The 19493-nt window shown below is 42.0% G+C and overlaps 1 protein-coding gene across 1 annotated transcript in view; it reads right to left on the reverse strand.

Annotated features, from left to right (window-relative positions):
- The window catches only part of TFEC (transcription factor EC), a 139358-nt gene extending 120624 nt beyond the window's left edge, over positions 1-18734 (reverse strand). Inside the window, exon 1 of the mRNA XM_077807823.1 lies at positions 18597-18734. Within this exon, the coding sequence (XP_077663949.1) occupies positions 18597-18734 (138 nt within the window). The remainder of the gene's footprint in view (positions 1-18596) is intronic.
- Between the last annotated feature and the right edge of the window lie 759 nt (positions 18735-19493).

Raw genomic sequence — 19493 nt, forward strand, 5'->3', positions numbered from 1 at the left:
GGAAAAAGCAAAAAACAAAAGAAAAAGATCAGAAATTTAGAGATGATTGTCATTCTTTATAAAGATTAAGGAACTTGCAGCTCTTAAAAACTGCATTCCTGTATTAATCCAAAGGCCAGCCATTGTACAAGCAGCCACAGTGCATGCTGCCAGACACTGCTTTGCTTGTGATCTGAGACCTGACATGAAGGGACCACCTTCTCAATGGGAGAGAGTTAATTCTTCATATTGGACCATTCTTGGGCCCCTAATAATGCTCCATTTTATGGCAAATATACAAAATTTAATTTGAAAGGAATAATGTTTACACATGATTTGCAGACTGAAAAGAGCATAACAAGAAATGATGCGTTCTTACATTCATGTTTGCACCAGTTGGAGTGGGTAGTTGTAATCTCTGCATTTTGGGATAGGGCTTAATTATGGTTTCAGGTTTATGGATATGTTAGAAAACAAGAAAGCTCTTATAAGAAGAGGAGTCAGTCAAAGTATTAGATGAACTTCATGTCTGATTTGTTAAAGGAGCCCTAGGTAAACTGCTGAGCTAACAAGGTGAAGCTCAGAATAACGTACGAGGACAAAATGGATTTTTTCATTTTAATATATTCAAGCAGGAGAAAATAAATAATCCTGATTCTTCTAAGGAGGTGGGCAACTATAAACACATCCAGTAATTTCAGTGTTTTCTGGAAAAGTCAGAGCTGGTTTGCAGTCATATGAGGAAGACCAACCACTGTTAATATGACTACTCTCACCTCCCCCCGCATTATGCCTAGATCTAGCCTGAGAGCTCAGTCTCTCACTTTCATGAACAGTATAAAATTCTGCCACAAAATTTAAATAAAAAAAAAATCAATTATTCATTGGATCTTAGTAACCAATAGTTTATTTCCCTACATTTGATTTTTTTATTCAGCGATAGTTCTGGCATCCAAAGTGGCAACTAATTGCACTGACAGTGAAATGGGATCACCACAGCACAGCCTTTATGCATTTTTCCTAATAAATGTCAGTTGAAGCTCAACCACTCACTTCACTAGTTGCTAATTTAGGCTGAATACCACCAGCTTTCTAGAGAGAGAGATTTTGGTTTTAAATAAGATTAATCTCGCAAGTGAAGTGTAACTTTCTTTCCGTTATAATAAAGGCCTTTGGTTATCCATTAAATCTGAATTGCAGGTTTAACAAACACTTGCATAAGACTCATTAATATTATCCTTCAAAATTTGATATAATTACTAATTCAATTAATGCTACTTAATAGCTTGGAAGTCAGGTCTCTTCAAAAATTCAGTTACCATAGCTTTTGCCACAGAGCAGCAGTACTGTAATTGCAAAGCTCTTTTTCACTATGCTCCTTCAACTTGACTTTCTCTGTACAAGTCCAAAACTTGAGCTGGTGTTTTTCAGATATATCACTAGTGCAGTTTGGTTGGTGCCCTAATCCATCACACCAAGTGCCTATTGTTGGTACACTTCTGATCTGCAAGTTCACAGGCCTGATTTACCCTCATTGTCATGGACAGGTGGAAATTGCACCTCCCTGCACCAGTGAAACTGCTGTAACTCAGGAGACGGATTCATGACCAGGAAGGGCAGATGGTGTTTTCACCATCACTCTCTACTTCCACTGTGGGAGGACAGCTTTAAACTATGTTTGGAGTGTTGTTGTAGTCATGTTGGTCCCAGGATATTAGTGAGAGGTGGGTGAGGTAATATCATTTATTGGACCAACTTCTGTTGGTGAGAGAGACAAGTTTTCAAGTTACATAGAGCTCTTCTTCAGATCTATTACCTCACCCAGCTTGTCTAGCTTTAAAGAACGGCTGTCCTGGATGATTCCATCTGTTGGACCCTTGGCCAGGCTCCTTCTGGGCTAGCACCACCCATTTGTGGTGTATACCAGTCAGCTCCAGGACTCTCAGCAGAGAAGGTTTGTGGTGCACTCTTGATGGACTTCCCACCTGCTACTGGAGACTCTGAACAGGGGATAGGCTGGTGGAAGGCAGCATATCCTGTGGTTGATCAAATCTTTTCCTCTTCTGCTCAGCTCTTTCTTCTACACTGTACATCAGCTCTTATACAAAGAATCACAAAGTGCTTCACAATGAGTCATCCTAACAGGTGCCAGTTTTATATCCTTAGAGAATTATTTCATGAGAGAAATGACTGTAAATTTTGAACAGACATGATCCAGCATTAATGCCTTCTTCATCTGATGAAGGTGAAGATCATGATGAACTCTCCTTTTCAGTAGCAGAAATATCAGAGGACAGAAAAGAGCTAGATTTGGTGATCTCCATGTTATGGGAATTATTGCCCAGAAGTGGGTCAACAGCAGCTCAGGTGTCAGGAGCCATGAGCAGAAATAGACATCACAAAAATAAAAAGGTCCAAAGAAAGGCAAAAAAAATGATGAGGCATATGGTGGGACCAGAGAACTTCACATGAGGAGGAGTTAAAAAGACTAGGCCTATGTAGTTTGGAGTAAGAAGAGACATAACAAAGGTATTCAAATTAATGAATGAGATAGAGCACATGAGGCAGGAACTATTATTTGTCCTCTCCCATAATGTAAGAATAAGGGCCCTCCTTGAAGGTGAAAGGTAACTATTTTAAAATGAATATCGTACGAAAATAGATGTGAACACAATATATCATTAACTTGTGGGAATCATGGCCAACGGACATTATTTCAGCAAATAGCCTGGCAAGATTTTAAAAAGAATGTAACCCCAGTTACATTAGCCTGAATAACTTCATATCATATGGGTTATTAAACAGATCATCAACTGGAATCAAGAAGAATTGGGGCTTCTGTCCTCCCTCAAAGCAACTGACACTGGGCACCTGTCAAAAACAGAATATTGGACTAGGTGGATCATTCGTCTGTTCCATTATAAATAACCCTTTGCTCCTGTGTGCTGTTACTGTAGCTATGCTGTCACAAAGGAGGAATTGCCTTCAGCACAGCTATAACATATTATGCAGACTCATCTATAACTGTCTTGTACTTGGATCTGACAAACTTTTGAGTAGGATGCATCATCCACACAGCAATGGATTTAGGCTATATCTGTCTATCTATGTGGGGGAATCAAAGCAGCTGTTCTATTAGCTTCTGTGTCTATAGTAAGGTATGGAGAGGTGTCAACAATAAGGTGGCTATGGTTAATTATAAAAGATAAATTCTCATATAGTGCAGATTCTCGAGTGTTTGGCCCAGTATAGCAAGAGTGGGATTTTGTGTGAAGTACATCATCCAAAATGAAGAAAAACATGCCTGGGGAATTGGTTTGATGGGACATGCATTCATCCCACTGCCAGCAAGCCTAAGTGCCCCTGCATTCATGCATCACCAATTAGGTGCACATGCAGAGCATGTTCTACCTGAAGAAGGGGAGCTTCTAAAGGTGAAGCTGGCCAAAAAGCAGGGAGAAATCTGCTCAAGAGGAGAGGCTGCTAGGGAGCCCACTAATCAGGGCAGCCCAGCCTCCCCTTTGCCCCTCCCCCTTATTTAGGGCAGAGAAACACTGCAGCCCTGATTGGGGCTGCTCTGGACATCTTCTTTCCCTCAGTGCCCTGTAGCTGGACCTGAGGACCAGTGTCACAGACTGGAGGTAATTAGACTCAGAGAAGACAGTGGTAGTGAGCACAACTCCAGTGGGGAACAGTGAGCTTGCCCAGGATTGGGGTTCCAGAGGGTAACCAGGGACAAAGGACATAAAGAGATGACGGCAGAGCTGAGAGCTGGCTGACTACAATTGACTACAATTCTTGAGTATCTGAAGTTTTGATTTCACTTTTTTCATGCATACCTTCAAGAACCCTGGAAAACCCTCAGCTGGTGCATTTCATCTATTTAGATTATAGTTTCTTTGGGGCAGGTAGTCTCTTATAACGATGCTATAGTGTTTAGCAAACATGGGGCCCAATCTTACTTAGGACCTCTAGGCAGTACTAGATTACACACAGAAATCATAGAAATGTAGGATTGGAAGGGATCTCAATAGACCATCTAGTCCAGTGCTCTGAACTGAGGCAGGACTAAGTTCCAGTGTTTAATTACCCTTACAGTTAGGAAGTTTTTACTAACGTCTTATCTGAATTTCCCTTAATGTAATTTAAGCCCACTGCTTCTTATCCTGTCCTCAGTAGTTAAGGAGAACAGTTTATCACCCTTCTCTTTATAAGTGCAACTTTTTACATACTTGAAGACGTATGTCTCCCCACAGTCTTCTCTTCTCCAGACTAAACAAACCAAGTTTTTTCAATGTAACCTCATAGGTAAGACTCCGGGTCTGTCACAGAGGTCACAGAAATCATAGATTCTGTGACTTTCCATGACCTCCATGACTTCTGCAGCAGCCGGTGTGGCTGACCCCAAGGCCACCTAAGCAGCTGGCACGGGGGCCAGCCACACCGACTGCTGCTGGAACGGCCCCGGGGCTAGCTACTTGGGCGGCCCCTGGGGCCAGCCACACTGGCGATGCTGGAGCGGCCCTGGAGCCAGCTGCACCAGCCACTGCTCAAGCAGCCCTGAGCAGCAGTCCCAGAGGTGTCAGCAGCAGTGGCAGGTAGGCGGCCCCTGTCAGCTACTGGCCCTTTGCCCCCCCCCGCCCCCCCAAGCAGCGCCCCTCATCCCCAAGCTAAGATTTAGTCAGAGGTATATAGTACAAGTCATGGACAGATCACAGGCCGTGAATTTTTGTTTATTGCCTGTGACCCGTCTATGACTTTTACTAAAAATACCCATGACTAAATCAAAGCCTTACTCATAGGTCATGTTTTCTACACCTTTAATCATTTCTGTTTCTCTCCTCTGGACTTTCTCCAATTTTTCCACATCTTTCCCAAAGTGTGGAGTCCAGAATTGGACACAGTACTCCAGTTGAGGCCTTATCAATAGAATGGAAGAATTACTTCTTGTGTCCTGCTTACAACACTCCTGCTAATACATCCCAGAATGATGTTGGCTTTTTTTGCAACAGTTTTACACTGTTGATTCATATTTAAATTGTGATCCACTATAACCCCCACATCCTTCTCTGCAATACTCCTTCCTAGGCAGTCATTTCCCATTTTGTATCTGTGCAATTGATTATTCCTTTTTAAGTGGAGTAATTTGCATTTGTCCTTATTGAATTTCATCCTATTTATTTCAGACCATTTCTCCAGTTTGTCAAGATCATTTTGAATTCTAATGCTGTCCTCCAAAGTACTTACAACTCCTCACAGCTTCATATCATTCATAAACTTTATAAGTGTGCTCTCTATGCTACTGTCCAAATCACTTATGAAGACATTGCATAGAACTGGACCCAGGACAAATCCCTGCAGGACCCCACTGGATATGCCCTTTCAGCTTCACTGTGAGCCATTGATGTAAGGGACAGGGTATAGGCGGTCTGGCCTAGCATTCACAACTGATCTGAGGTCCACACATCAGGGACAGTAGTCAGTTAGCAGGGGTTGGAGAAATTGCTAGAGCCAAGTTCAATAAGTAAGAGTTGGGGTCAAAGTCAGCCTGGGGTCAGATACTGGAGATCGGGAGACGCGATGTAGTCTGGAGTCTAGCAGGCCTGAATGACAACTTAGTGGGGCACCCTCCAGGGTTAAATAGGACATTTGGCCAATCAGAGGGCTGCAGAGTACCATCACTCTGGGTCCTTTGGGCTGTACTTCCTGAGGCGCCTACTCTCCAGAGTGCTCCCTGGCTGTGACTCTGCATGGCCTCCTGGTGGCACTGTGGGAACATCAGCCATCCCAAGTTCTAATCCATGGATCCTTACAAATCGTAATTATTCTCTGTGTACAGTTGTCCAACCAGCTGTGCACCCACCATATAGCAGGTTCATCCAGGCTATGTTTCCCTAGTTTGTTTATGAGAAGCTCATGTGAGACAATATCAAAAATCTTTCTACTGTCAACATACATCACACCTACTGTTTCCCTCCCTATCCACAAGGCTTGTTACCCTGTCAAAGAAAGCTATTAGGTTGGTTTGACATGATTTGTTCTTGACAAATCCATGTTGACTGTTACTGGTTATCATCTAGGTGCTTATAAATTAATTTTTTTGATTATTTGCTCCATTATCTTACTGGGTACCAAAGTTAAGCGAGGTTGTCCTCATTGTCCTTTTTATAGATAGGTGCTATATTTTCCCTTTTACAATCTTCCATGATCTTTCCTGTCCTCCATGAGTCCTCAAAGATAATCGCTAATGACTCAGAGGTCTTCAGCCAATTACTTAAGTATTCTAGGTTCTATTTAGTCAGGCCCTGCCAACTTGAAGACATCAAACTTGTCTAAGTAATTCATAACTTGATCTTCCCTATTTTAGCATCAGATCCTACCCCATTTACACTGATGTTCACCATGTTAGTTGTCTGATCACTGTTAACCTTTTTGTGAAAACTGAAACAAAGGCATTTAACACTTCAGACATTGCTCTGTTTTCTGTTATTATCTTTCCCTCTTTATTCAGTAATGGGCCTACCCTGTTCTTGGTCTTCCACTTGCCTCTAATGTATTTGTAGAATGTTTTCTTGTTACCCTTTATGTCTCTAGCTAGTTTGATCTCGTTTTGTGCCTTGGCCTTTCTAATTTTGTCCTTACATGCTTATGTTGGTTCTTTTTACATTCATCCTTTGTAATTTGACCTAGTTTCCAATTTTTGTATGACTCTTTTTTGACTTGTAGGTCACTGAAGATCTTCTGGTTTAGTCAGCGTGGTCTCTTACAATACTTCCTATCTTTCCTACACACTGGGACAGTTTGCTCTTGTGCCCTTAATGTCTCTTTAAAAAATTTCCAACCCTCCTGAACTCTTTTTTCCCCTTAGACTTGCTTCCCAAAGGATCCTACCTACCAATTCTCTGAGGTTGCTAAAGTCTGCCTTCTAAAAGCTCATTGTCTTTATTCTGCTGTTTTCTCTCCTATCAGTCCTTAGAATCATGTGAACTCTTATTTCCACACAAGCTGTCTTCCACCTTCAAATTCCCAATCAGTTCCTCCCCATTTGTCAAAATCAAATCTAGAATAGTCTTTCCCCTAGTCACTTTCTCCACTTGCTGCAATAAATAGTTGTCTCCAATGCATTCCAAGAATTTATTGGATAATCTGTGCCCTGTTGTATTATTTTTCCAACAAATGTCTGGGTAGCTGAACTCCCTCATCACAGCCAAGTCCTGTGTTTTGGATCATTTTTCTAGTTGTTTAAAAAAAGCCACATCCACCTCTTCTTCCTGGTTAGGCAGTCTATAGTAGACCCCTACCATGACATCACCCTTGTTTTTAATTTTTTTAATCTTTAGCCAAAGACTTTCAACAGGTCTGCCTCCCTTTTCTATCTCAACCTCAGTGCAAGTGTTTACATCTTTGATATAGAAGGCAACACCTCTTCCCTTTTTTCCCTGCCTGCTCTTCCTGAACAAGCTGTACCCTTCTATACCAATATTCCAGTCATGTGAATTATCCCACCAAGTCCTGTGATGCCAACTATGCCATAGTTGTCTTCACTAATATTTCTAGTTCTTCCTGTTTATTCTCCACACTTCTTGCATTAATATACAAACATTTAAGGTGTTCGTTTGATTTCCCCTCTGCATTCCCTCTTGTCTCTCCTTTGTCCCTGCTATGATTGCCAATGTTCTGATCCTTCACCCAGCCTCCCTGTTTTTAACTCACCTATGGGCTTTTGTCTTCTGCCCCCATCAAACCAACCTTACAGCCTGCCTCCCTAGGTTAGCTAATTTGTATCTAAAGATACTCTTCCCTTTCTTGATAGGTAGACCCCACCTCTGCTCAGCAGTCATTCTTTTTGGAACAGCACCGCATGATCAAGGAAACTGAAGCCCTTCTAGTGATATCTTCTGCACAGCCAAGCATTCACCTGCAAGGATGTGTCTGGCTGTGCCTGAGTCCCTACCCTTGGCTGAATGGATCAATGAGAACACCACCTGTGCCCTCACCTCCTTCACCCTCACTCAGGGTCATACCTTGCAGTATCATTAGAGCACACATGGATGAGCAGCATGGGGTAGTAGTCAGTAGGCTGGATGATCCTTGGCAAACCTTCCGTAATGATTCAGATACAGGTTCCTGGCAGGCAGCATACCCCAGGATGCCAGGTCAGGCCAGCAGACGGCTGCATCCATCTGCCTTAGAAGGGAGTCACAGACCACCAGAGCCCTTTGTTTCCTTTGGGGAGTGGTGGTCGTGATTCTTCCCTCTTGGGGGTACATGGCTTCTCCTCCTTCTCCATCTTTGGGGGAGACTCCTCATGACCCTTATTACTAAGGCAGCATACAGACTACTTATCTCTTTGGAGGGTAGACTGGGAGCAGGAGTGGAGTACTACTTATTGCCAAAAGTAATCAGCAGCCAGCTTCCTCCCTGTGAAGCAGCAGTTTCTTCCCCCACCCCCTCCATCCCTAGTGGTGCAACTGCATTCCTCTCCAGTTAGATTGCTTCCTCAATCATGCGGGTCTCCATATGCATATCATGAATGAATTCCTCATGTGCACAGAGCTCACAGCCTCGCCACCTCCTCCTGTAGCTCTCCCACCTGCTTCCTGAGAAATTTTACCAGTAGGAACCTCTCACACTAGATGTGTCTGCAGGTGTCTGCAGCCTGGCTTTCTGTGAGTGGGAAATGCAGGCCACAGTCTCTGCAAATCCACACCAGGACCTGGGTAGAGGTATCCATAGTCAGATTCTCTGTTAGGACACAGGTGCAGGAGCCAAGAGCAGTGTTGGCATTGATAATGCCACCTTTCCAAAGCAGGATGATTTTATTCTCTCTCCTTCCTACAAACTTCCTCTCAAACTCCTGTTTACTAGCTCCCCTTGGTCGCTTAGCATCTGACTTTTACCCCTTCTCTCCTAGGTCAACGGTGCCCCCTGATCAACACACCAGCAGAAGGGAAGTCACAAGGATGATCAAGGGTCAAAGTATAGAAGGCTAGAGCCTTGCTAATGCACACTCAGCTAGTGCACACTCAGCTAGTGCACACTCAGCCTCTGCCCCCCGCATCCTCAAAAACACGATCCCCACAGACCACACTGTAAACTTTAAGCAACCCAAAAGAGAAACCAAACAGACAAACAAGCTCACTCACCCCAAGATTTAGTGCTTGCTCCTTCTTCATGAGGGGATCTCCCTCTCAGACTCCCGTTTGCTCCCCCCTGTTCCCTAGCGAAATAGGTTACAAACACTTTGACACAAAAGGCGTCACCATTGTTACTAAGATAAAATATGTTTAAAAGGCTACAGGTCACGCTACGCCTGATTATTATATGCACCGATCTATTTATGAACATGACTACTTTTGTAAAAGGAACTTGCTGATTTGATTGCATCACAAAAGACTGGGGTTGGAACAGAAGGGGATCCCACTGACTAAAACAGGAAGTAAGGGAGGGGAGAGCATGGCTCTATCCATTTGCTGTTGTCAGATGCTATCTTAACAAAAGAAAAGATACTGGAGACCTCTTAAGTAATAGTAAATACTTAACTTGTGTATTATTAACAGGAAAACCCAAAACATTACTGACTGGTCAAAAAAACCCAAGCAAACTCTGAGAAGGATTTGCTACATGGTGTCATGATTTTTTTTTAATATATAATAGAAAAACATTCTTTACTCTGCAAGTGTGTGTCTTTGCAAATATATATTTATGTATTTAAGCCCATTTCAGGGCATAAAAACCCTAAAAACAACGAGTACCTTTTCAGCAAGAGAAGCTGCAATCGAGAAATCTGAGGTGAAAGGCACTCAAATAAGGGCTGCCTTGGCACTTCTCTGAAGGCCTTCAGTTAGCATTTTGAACTACCTCAAATCATGTCAAGCTTTCATTTAAAAGAACAGGCTCCATTCAGTCCCATCCTTACCATTCTCTGTATGAGGTAAACTGGAATCACTTTTACATAATTGCTTATTGTCTTAGAAAAGGGATATTTCATCTTGAAGACCAGCTTTTCCAAGAACTGTTGACGATGAATGGGTTAAAAAATAAGATGCCACTTGTGGACCCAATGTTTTTGTGCCCTCGTCTCAAAAGAAAAGCAGTCGATACTAAAAAGCTACTCCAAATACATACAAGACCAAGCACTAGAGCTGGTCAGAAAATTTCAGTTTCTAAATGGGAAAAGTTTCTGCAATATTGTTTGCATAATTTCCCCCTTTTTCTACCAGCTCTAAAACAACCTTTAAAAAACCAACTTTGTGTCTATTGTAACAGTGCAGAAGTCCATGATGCTAGGCAGGGATTTGCGGCAAAAATGCCTGTACAGCACAGTCCAAGAAAAAGAAAGCAGCCTCACAAGCAAGGGGGGAAATGCAGGCACGATTGTACGAAAAATCCCACCCAACTTCACAAAAACAAACCCAAAGTTGCTTATTTTACACTAGTTTGGCTAAGCTCACTACAGAATGATTCCCCCCCATACAACATTCTGGGTAACTTTGCTTCCTACTCCAAAGTTCCTACTATCATATAAATTTTTTTACACTTAGCTGTATGAACTTAATTTAACATCCATAACTCCAATCTGAATCATTTTTCTGTTCTTATCACTCTGCCTTTAGCTGCAGCTCAGGAATACAATTTTCCCTGTATTCAAACTGACCACTTAGAGTTACACAACAACATAAAAATGGCCATACTGGATCAGACCAGTGGGCCATCTAGCCACTGTCTGACATCTAGCCACTGTCTGACATCTAGCCATCTAGCCCGTCGTCTGACAGTGGCCAATGCCAGATGCTTCAAAGGGAATAGAACAGAAGAAAAATCATCAAGTGATCAATCCCCTGTCATCTAGTCTCAGTATCTAGCAGTCAAAGGTTTAGGGACACCCAGATCATGGGGTTGTATCCTTGACCACCTTGACTAATTGCCATTGATTGACCTATCCTCCATGAATTTATCTAATTTTTTTGAACCCAGTTATACTTTTGGCCTTCACAACATCCTTTGGCAATGCATTCCACACGTTGGACGTGCATTTTGTGAAGAAGTACTTCCTTTTGTTTGTTTTAAACCTGCTTCTCTTGATCAGGGCTTTTATTAGCATCAGGACACCCTCCAGTGCATGACTGCATGTCTGGGGGCTTACTAAAGGTAGACTTACACTGCAGTGCATGCATGTGTTTTTCCAGTTTAGTCAGTCATTTCATTAGTTAGTTTCAACATATGTCCACAGCATGTGTAAGGGTTAAATTAGTTTCCTCAACAACCTTCCTTGCACTGAGTCTGATGCAATACCACATACAATGTAGTCTTTAATGAGCAATTCACACAGTTCTCCAAATGCACAAGTCATTGTACAGCCAGTTTTAAATCAGTCGTGTATTGGTGCATACTTTCCCCATTTATTTGACTTCTGGGTGCCTCTCATATGGGAGATTTCTCTGTAGTGCACAGCACGCTTCCAACTTATTCTTTAAGATCTGTATTTTTTTCTTTATCTCCTGCATCAAATTGAATGCTTCTTAAATGCTTTTGCTTCTTAAACTGCCACATGAAGAAGTAATGCTGTTTGCAGCCATTCATCTTTGTTTGTACCACTCGCAATTCTGTACTGCTCAAATCTTTACTTCCACTTTCTCCAGTTTTCTGCTGCATTTCCTTCAAACACGAACTTTTCCAGAGGCTTTAGTTTGCCCTTTTTCTTTTCAGGTTTGTTATACTCTTCTTACTTTTTGTTTTGTTCTGGCACCATGTAATAGCTGTTGTCAACTTGCTATTTTGACATTAAAAAAAATACTGGAAACATTTTAAGTAACAGTAAAAGCTTTACTTAAATTGTTGTTTGCCAAGAACTGTACATAGGTGTTGCTGGCATGCCTGCAAAGTCTAAGCCATGTGCTTCTGATGACAAGGCTCACTTAAACAGTGACTCCTCCATCCAGCACTATTGGTAACTTTAGCCAAGTTCCTACTATCATTACATCTATCGTGATTACTTTATTTTAACTACTGTATGTCAATAAATATCAATGTGTTTATATTTATGGGAACCTCCATACTGTGTATGATGAAGACTCACTAGTCAAATTACATAGATCTAGTAACCACCCAAACACACCGAGAAATCTGTTATCTACAGCCAGGGATGCAGATATCACAGAATATGCTCCAAGGAGAAAGTCCAGGATATATACCTTAAACGCACTCAAAACTGCCTTCACCAAACAAGAACACTCCACCAGAGAGGTAGATAGCATTATGAACAGGCCACCCAAATACCCTGAAAGAATCTGCTTCAATACAGAAATAAACCCCCCTCTGACTCCTAGTTCTCACCTATTACCCCACACACTGAACCATACAAGGTATCATCAAACAACTGCAGCCCATACTTGATGGGGAGCGCATCCTGAAAGAAATCTTTCCTGAACCCCCTCTTCTCGTCTTCTAACAGCAACCTCTCTAAACTCATCATCAGAAGCAAGCTCCCAGGACCAGGACACACCAACTCAAAGTGGCACCAGACCCTGTCAGAACAACAGATGCAAAACCAGCAATCTCCACTGCTACAATGATCAACACCCCCTGCCAACAACACATCTTTCAAGATCCATGGATCATACACATGCCTATCACATGTGGTGTACCTCATCCAGTGCAGTAAATGCAACTATATGAAACCAAACAATCACTAGGCTCTAGAATGAATTCACACAGGAAAAGACAAAAACACCATACTTGCTTAGACCAAAGGTCCATCTAGCCCAGTATCCTATCTTCTGACAGTGGCCAGTGCCAGGTGCTCCAGAGGGAATGAACAGAACAGGTAATCATCAAGTGATCCACCCCCTGTTGCCCATTCCCAGCTTCTAGCAAACAGAGGCTAGGGACGCCATCCCGGCCCATCTTGGCTGATAAAATTGATGGACCTGTCCTCCATGAACTTATCAGGTTCTTTTTTGAACCCTGTTATAGTCTTGGCCTTCACAGCACCCTCTGGCAAGGTGTTCCACAGGTTGACTGTTCTGCATATTTACAGAATTACTTTGATCTAACTACTTGGCTCAGGGGTGTGAATAGCCCACTCCCCTAAGCGACATAGCTATACCAACCTAAGCGCTGGTAAAGACAGCACTATGTCAGTGGGTCAGTTTTGACCTCACCCACTTTGTCTCTCTAATCAACTTGCAGACATTTGTAGTATCAGTGGTTTAGAATATTTCAATCAATTTTTTTCCACATTATTTACTGTACAACTTCCCCCAATTCTTTTCTTCTGTCCTGTTTATTTCTTTCACTTTCTTTTCTTCCATTGGATTCCCTCCTTCAGCTTCTGCCCTCCCCTTCCATTTCCTCATATATTCTGTTCTTCCGTTTCCTCCTCCTCTTCCCATTCCCCCACACTTTTGTTTTACTTCTGATTTTCTTGTGTTTTCTGTTTTATTTCCCTCTCCCCTCTGTTCCTCTTCCCCTTGTTCTCATTCTTTGCCTTCCTGTCCTTTTCCTCTTCTCCCCGACTTCTTTCTCCCTCTCTTGTTTCTCTATCTGCTTCTGAATGCCTGTCAATTGTCTCTCAGACTGACAGGCAGCAAAGATTCCATGGATGTCATTCATTAACACTGGGAAACAGTATTGTTCTGGACTTCTTATTTGTAGAGTGCCACAGATGTGAAAGGCAGCATTATGCAGATCAAGAGCCACCACTGGGAAGAGACTCTTATCACTCTGTTCTCTCTCTCAGCCACTCTTCTAGTATGGTATATTAGCCACATAGATTCTGGGAAGAACAGTCAAATGGCAGTTCAGACAGCAACAGACAAGCTCAGACCTCAGACAAAAGAAGGTTACTCACCCACAAAAACACAAGGGTAAATAGAGTTTTGGGATGCACACTCTTGAAAGCAATTGGTGAGTCACTGATATCGACTGAGGACCCTCAACTTTATGCAAGAAAGAAAAGCTTGACAGAAAGCCAAGCTATCATCAAGGATGTAGCAGACAAAGAGGTTCTTCTGCAGTAGTCCAGGTTTGCTTGGGATATTAGGGCAGATTAGATTCCCTATAAGGGTGCCATGAGGGATGCATAAATGGAGTAGAGGGATTGATTGGTTGAAGAAAATAACCTTTGTGAGAACTAGAAGATCATAAAAAGCAAGGCTTTGCTTACTGCAGTGAACTATGGTTATTATTTAGATGTAAAGAGAAACAAGTTCCCCATACAATGCTCTAGGTGTCCAAACACTTAATTAGAATTGCAATAAAATCCCAGCAGCATTCAAATATTCATTTCAAACCAGAAGTCAGCCAGCTGGCCATCTACAAAAAGACTCCTTTGCACTCCTTCATTGTTCTAGGAAGCAATTATAATGGAAGTTATTCTTATTAGCCAAATCATTCAGTATTTGTGTGGAAAGGCCCATTACAGCCAGTGGTTGAAAATGGCTAATGGGCTAATTGTCTTACTCACCTATGCAGAACACAAGATGTAGGGTCATATCCTCAGCTGGTGTAAAACAGAACAGCTCCAATGGAGTCAATGAAGTAATGATGATTTACACAGCCTGACAATCTGACCCATAATATTTGTTTTCACTTTTTCTTGACCTGCACTGTTGTATGGTGGCGTGATATGCCAATGAACAGTGCCAACATGGAGTGATTTTATGAGGAACCATTCCCACCTGGCAAATTTTCTTCTATGCTAAAGCTCAGTGCCCTCTTTCAAATCCTCCCTTAAAATCTTTATCTTGCATGATGCCTACAAAAAAATTGGCAATGGTTAGGCAGCTGGTAAGCTGAGACCAATTCTTATCATGCTGATCAATATCACCTCATTATTACTTTGTGCCCCCTTGTCTGTTTATTGTGTCCACTTCTGTCTTTCGTCTTAGAATGTAGGAAAGATGGCCTAGTGGATAGGGTGCTTGAGTACACTGCAGGACTTCCTTTGTGACCTCGGCATATTCACTTAATCTACCCTGTACCTCAGCGGTAAAATGAGAATAATACTTCTCTACCTACAGGATAAAAATCCATTAATGATTGTGAGACACTCAGATATTGTGAGGATAAGGGCCAGATAAGTATACATAGATGAATAAACTCTTCAGGGTAGGGACCATCTCTTTTTCTGTGTTCATACAGCAACTAGTTGAATGGGGTTGGGATTCTGGTACCTCTGCAATATAAATTATAAATATAATAAAGATCTCTGTACTGATCTAAGTCAGATGTAGGGCTGCAGTGAAGTAACAGTTGTAGAGGGGAGTTAAGAATCTTTGGAGAGCTTGCACAGGGACTGTGTAGTCATTCTAGTTTGATTCGCCTGGGAGAGCTATAAACTCTGAGGCTACAAAGAGTTCATTTACACACAGAGATGAGCGGAAGCGAGATGCTGGGAGAGTGGCCAAGAGCAGCCATTATGAGACTCAGGATCTCTCCTACAACACGTAGATACAATCCAGGGGGTTAATAGAGGCTACTAGTCAAAATTATTTGTTGTATCTGTGCTTTATGGTTTTATTTTCTGGTGATCTTTTTTCAAAGATTGTTTTTACTCTCCTACAAATAAACATATCTTGCATTTATTATTTTATTGTTATTACCACAGTAATAATGATAATTCATATAATATCTTAATTATAAATAGTTCCTTGTGTGCCTAAGGGATCCTAATGTGTTTCACACAGTATAGGCACAATCCTCAATTTACTCAGGCCAAAGTTATCACTGACATTTATGTGGACTTTCCCTGAATGAAGGCATGTAGAGGGCTGTACGGATAGATGCAAGAATAAGTAATTGAAATGCAGGCACCCAAGGGGTGTATCTAGCAACTTTTCAAAGCCACACAATACCACTACCCAACATTTAGGGCAGGAAAAGTGAAGACAAATGATGTATGCAACTGAAACTGTAAAGAGAACTTTCGTGAGCTGAATGTAATTTCTAGAGTTGGTCAAAAAATGAAAAATATTCTTTGTGGAAAATTTCAAGTCATTATTCGTCCTTTCAGAGCTTCAAAACCCCTTCAATTTTCCCGCTCAACTCCTTCTCACCTTCTGAACTCACAGTCAGCTGAGGAGACCTAAGACTTCCTCTAAACCAATTAATGCAAATCTTAATCCATCAGATGACTTGCTACTGTGATGACAAGCACTCCATAGACTCCACCTCGTGGGTATCCTAGCCATCCCAGCCTGGACATCAAGAGATCATGTCTATAAACGAACCTGTCTTTGGGATGGTAGTTTAAAACACCAACACTTTGACAATGTGTTCGGCCTGACTTGTCTTTTTGTTCAAACCTTTAAAAAAAATGTCTACCCTAACTCAGGTGACTTGATCTTCCTTGAACCTTTAGACACTTCCTGCTTTTTGGAGATAGTACTTCCTATCTGTGACTGACAACTGGGGCTATGAGAAAAGAATGGGGAAATCATCCCATGCGAGATTGCTCTTCTGCTGCTGATGATTGGAGTTGAACTCTGAAGGGTGCCCAGGACTCTCCAACCATCAACAGAGGAGAAAAGGTAAACCAGGAAAGCTTCTGCCATAAACTGATCTGCTGGAAATGAGTGTTAGTAGGGTGAGTAATGTGAACCCCAGGACCATTCCACCACTCATAGGAAAAGGGCTTGACTTTTAAATGTCACCCACAGATCCACTATAAGGGGGCAAGCTTAGGTTATTTTTATTTTTCCGCTATTTTTTTCTGTTTCCAGCTTGTTTTCGTTCCACTACTAGACTATTTGTACACCTCTTTCTCCCCATTGTTACTCTGCATCCCTTTCCCCATTTCCTCCTCTCTTTCTTTTCCATCCTACTACTTGCCTGCTTCCTCCCCCATTTTCCTTCTTCAAATAATTTCCCTTCCCACTCACCAAGCCGGCTTTCCTTCCCCTCACTCACCATATTCCATTTTTCCACCCTCTCATTTTCCTCCTTCTCCATTTGTCCCTTCCTCTCCATTTTCCTGTATGATTTTCTACCTGAAGGAAAGTGATATCTCTGCAGGCTCTTAAGCACTCATTGATCACCTGCAAGCCATAATACTGAGTGCATCTTCCTGCAGCGCCCCCTGTCTCAGGTTACCATAGAGACAACAAAGCAGCTGAAAGGGGAGTTAGCGCTGCCCTGCAGGATGAAGCTGTTGGTCAGTTTGCCAAAGCAGGAGATTGGCAGGAAGTCATGGTACCAACCACATGCAGGCCTCATTTATTTCCTCCCAATTAAAGGCAGTCTGCAGGGGAAAAGTAAAGTGCCAGTACATTTGAACTGACGTGAACCGACCCACTGAGAGTGCTTGTTAGCGCTCACCATACTCATCATTTCCTCTCACTGATTGATAGAATGGTGTATATATGGCAGACAGCAAATTCATTACAACACATTAGCCAGACAGGCAGACAAATGCCCACAGGGGCAGAAAAGCTGTAAGGAATAAATAAAAACTTTATTTTAAAAAAAGTCCCTTCTTTTTCCCCAGGCTATGGTGAGGTAGACTGCAGGAGTGGGTGATTGGAGGGCCGGGCAAAGGGAAGGGAATGGCAAGTAGGGGTGGGGAAGTTGATTAGCAGTCAAACATGCTCCTGGAACACTCAGGGTAATATTTAGATTTTGTATAATAACTGAACCTCTGCTTGTGTTTTTTTCCCCACTGCTAAATGAAGTTATTTTCAAGAAAGAAAGAAACCCAATAAAATTCCAGATGATGATCTATCTCCCAGTTCAGTCCTGGAATATCACATTTGAAATGGGTGTTTGGCCATTTCGTTCATTGTAAATTAGTGTCCCTTGGTTTAATAAATTAAAAAATAAGCAAACTACTCTCAGCATTTATCAACTGCTACCACCGTGTGGCATTTGAGAGACCACAGTAATCTCCTATTCTGAGTAGAGGGAAATACAGTTGTATGAGCTGATACCACTGTTTGGAAATTGCTGGTAAATGTTGACTTCTGTAATGCACCGCCACCACCAAAATAACACGGGTGAGTATGACCACTAGATATCAACCTCAAACTGATCCTGATTGAGATGGGAGAACTGGACTAGGCATTATGGCCTCTAAGAGCCCAGGGGCTGTGGGAACAGTGGCAAAGGCAATCATCCCATGCCGGACTGCTCCTCCACTGCTATCAACTGGAGTTGAGTTTTGAAGGCTGCCCAGGACTTTTCCCACCATCAATGGAGGAGGAAAGGTAAGCCAGGAAAGCTGCCATAAAATGATCCACTGATAATGAGTACAGTAAGGGGAGTCAGGTAAACCCCAGGACTATTCCACTATCCATAGGGAAAGGGTTTGGCTTTTAAAGATCACCCACAGATTCACTGTAAGGGGGCAGGCTCAGGTCAATAGAAAGCTGAGCCTAAGTGTTCTGGCTCAGGTAGGATATTTTTGATCAGGGATGGGCCCAAAGAGGAGCCAGTTTGCTATGATTTACTTACCACCTGCCCCTCTGTTAGGCTGTGTTAATTCCAGCAGCCTTTTTTCCTTCCCCTTCAGGATCCAAGTGAGTTAATTATATTATAAGACTATTTAAAAACCCAGCTTTCTACAGATAGCGCAGTATACTGAATTTTGCTTTATCAATGATTGTTGGTAATACAGGTACCTCAGAGAAGTCAGATGTTTTGTTTGATGGAATGTGTGTTCCCACTGGAAAAAATCCTTTGAATCCTGGATACTGTGGAACTGGCGTATAACACCACGAATAACATGCCTGGGGCTCTTCTGGATAGTGTTTGTCCATCCGCTCGTGATCCTGTATCTTTCCTCAGAGCTGAAATTGTAGTCCAGTAAGTGCCTGCAACATAGCTTTAGTTCCTCCTGTTCCACTATTAACAGAGCTGAAAGAATCACTGTAGAAAAACACAAAAATAAAATAGAAGCAGCAATTTGATTTATATCACAATGTAAGGCTACTACAGTGAAAGAACAGTTCCTTAAATAGAAAACCAAATTAATGTTATGGTGGTTAGAGTGCACCCATAAGGACACAATCCCCAATGTATTACTAAAAGATGAGAAGAAACAGTTGGCATTCAGTTAACAATCATGTTTGGAGGTTTGTGACTGACTTTGTTATTCCAAGGGAAGCCAGGTACTAGTCTCTTGGGATTATGTACAAAGGCAAGAAAGAAGTGGACATGTATGAACCTCAAAGGTGACTGCTGGGTTAATAAAACAGTCTGTTTTCTGTTCACCCCACTCTTCCTCTCAGTGTGCAAGTACATTAAAATATGTCAAAAGGAAAGCCATTTGCTGGGGAGAAATAATTCAGTTAAAAGTCAAAATTTCCAGCTGGTGCATTGCCTTGGTGTGTATAAGTGCACTAACAAAGTGACCCACATATCTCACTGGATGAAAGTTGATATCCTCATTAAAGTAGAAACAAACACTTAAAATAGGAACAACTGCCAGTTAAAAAGAATAGAGCACAATTGATATAAGCCTGCAGTTTTCCTTACTCGGTTTCCTACTTGTACTATAACAGCTATACTATATATGT

This window comes from Eretmochelys imbricata, chromosome 1 (assembly GCF_965152235.1).
Source record: "Eretmochelys imbricata isolate rEreImb1 chromosome 1, rEreImb1.hap1, whole genome shotgun sequence".
Lineage (NCBI taxonomy): Eukaryota > Metazoa > Chordata > Testudines > Cheloniidae > Eretmochelys > Eretmochelys imbricata.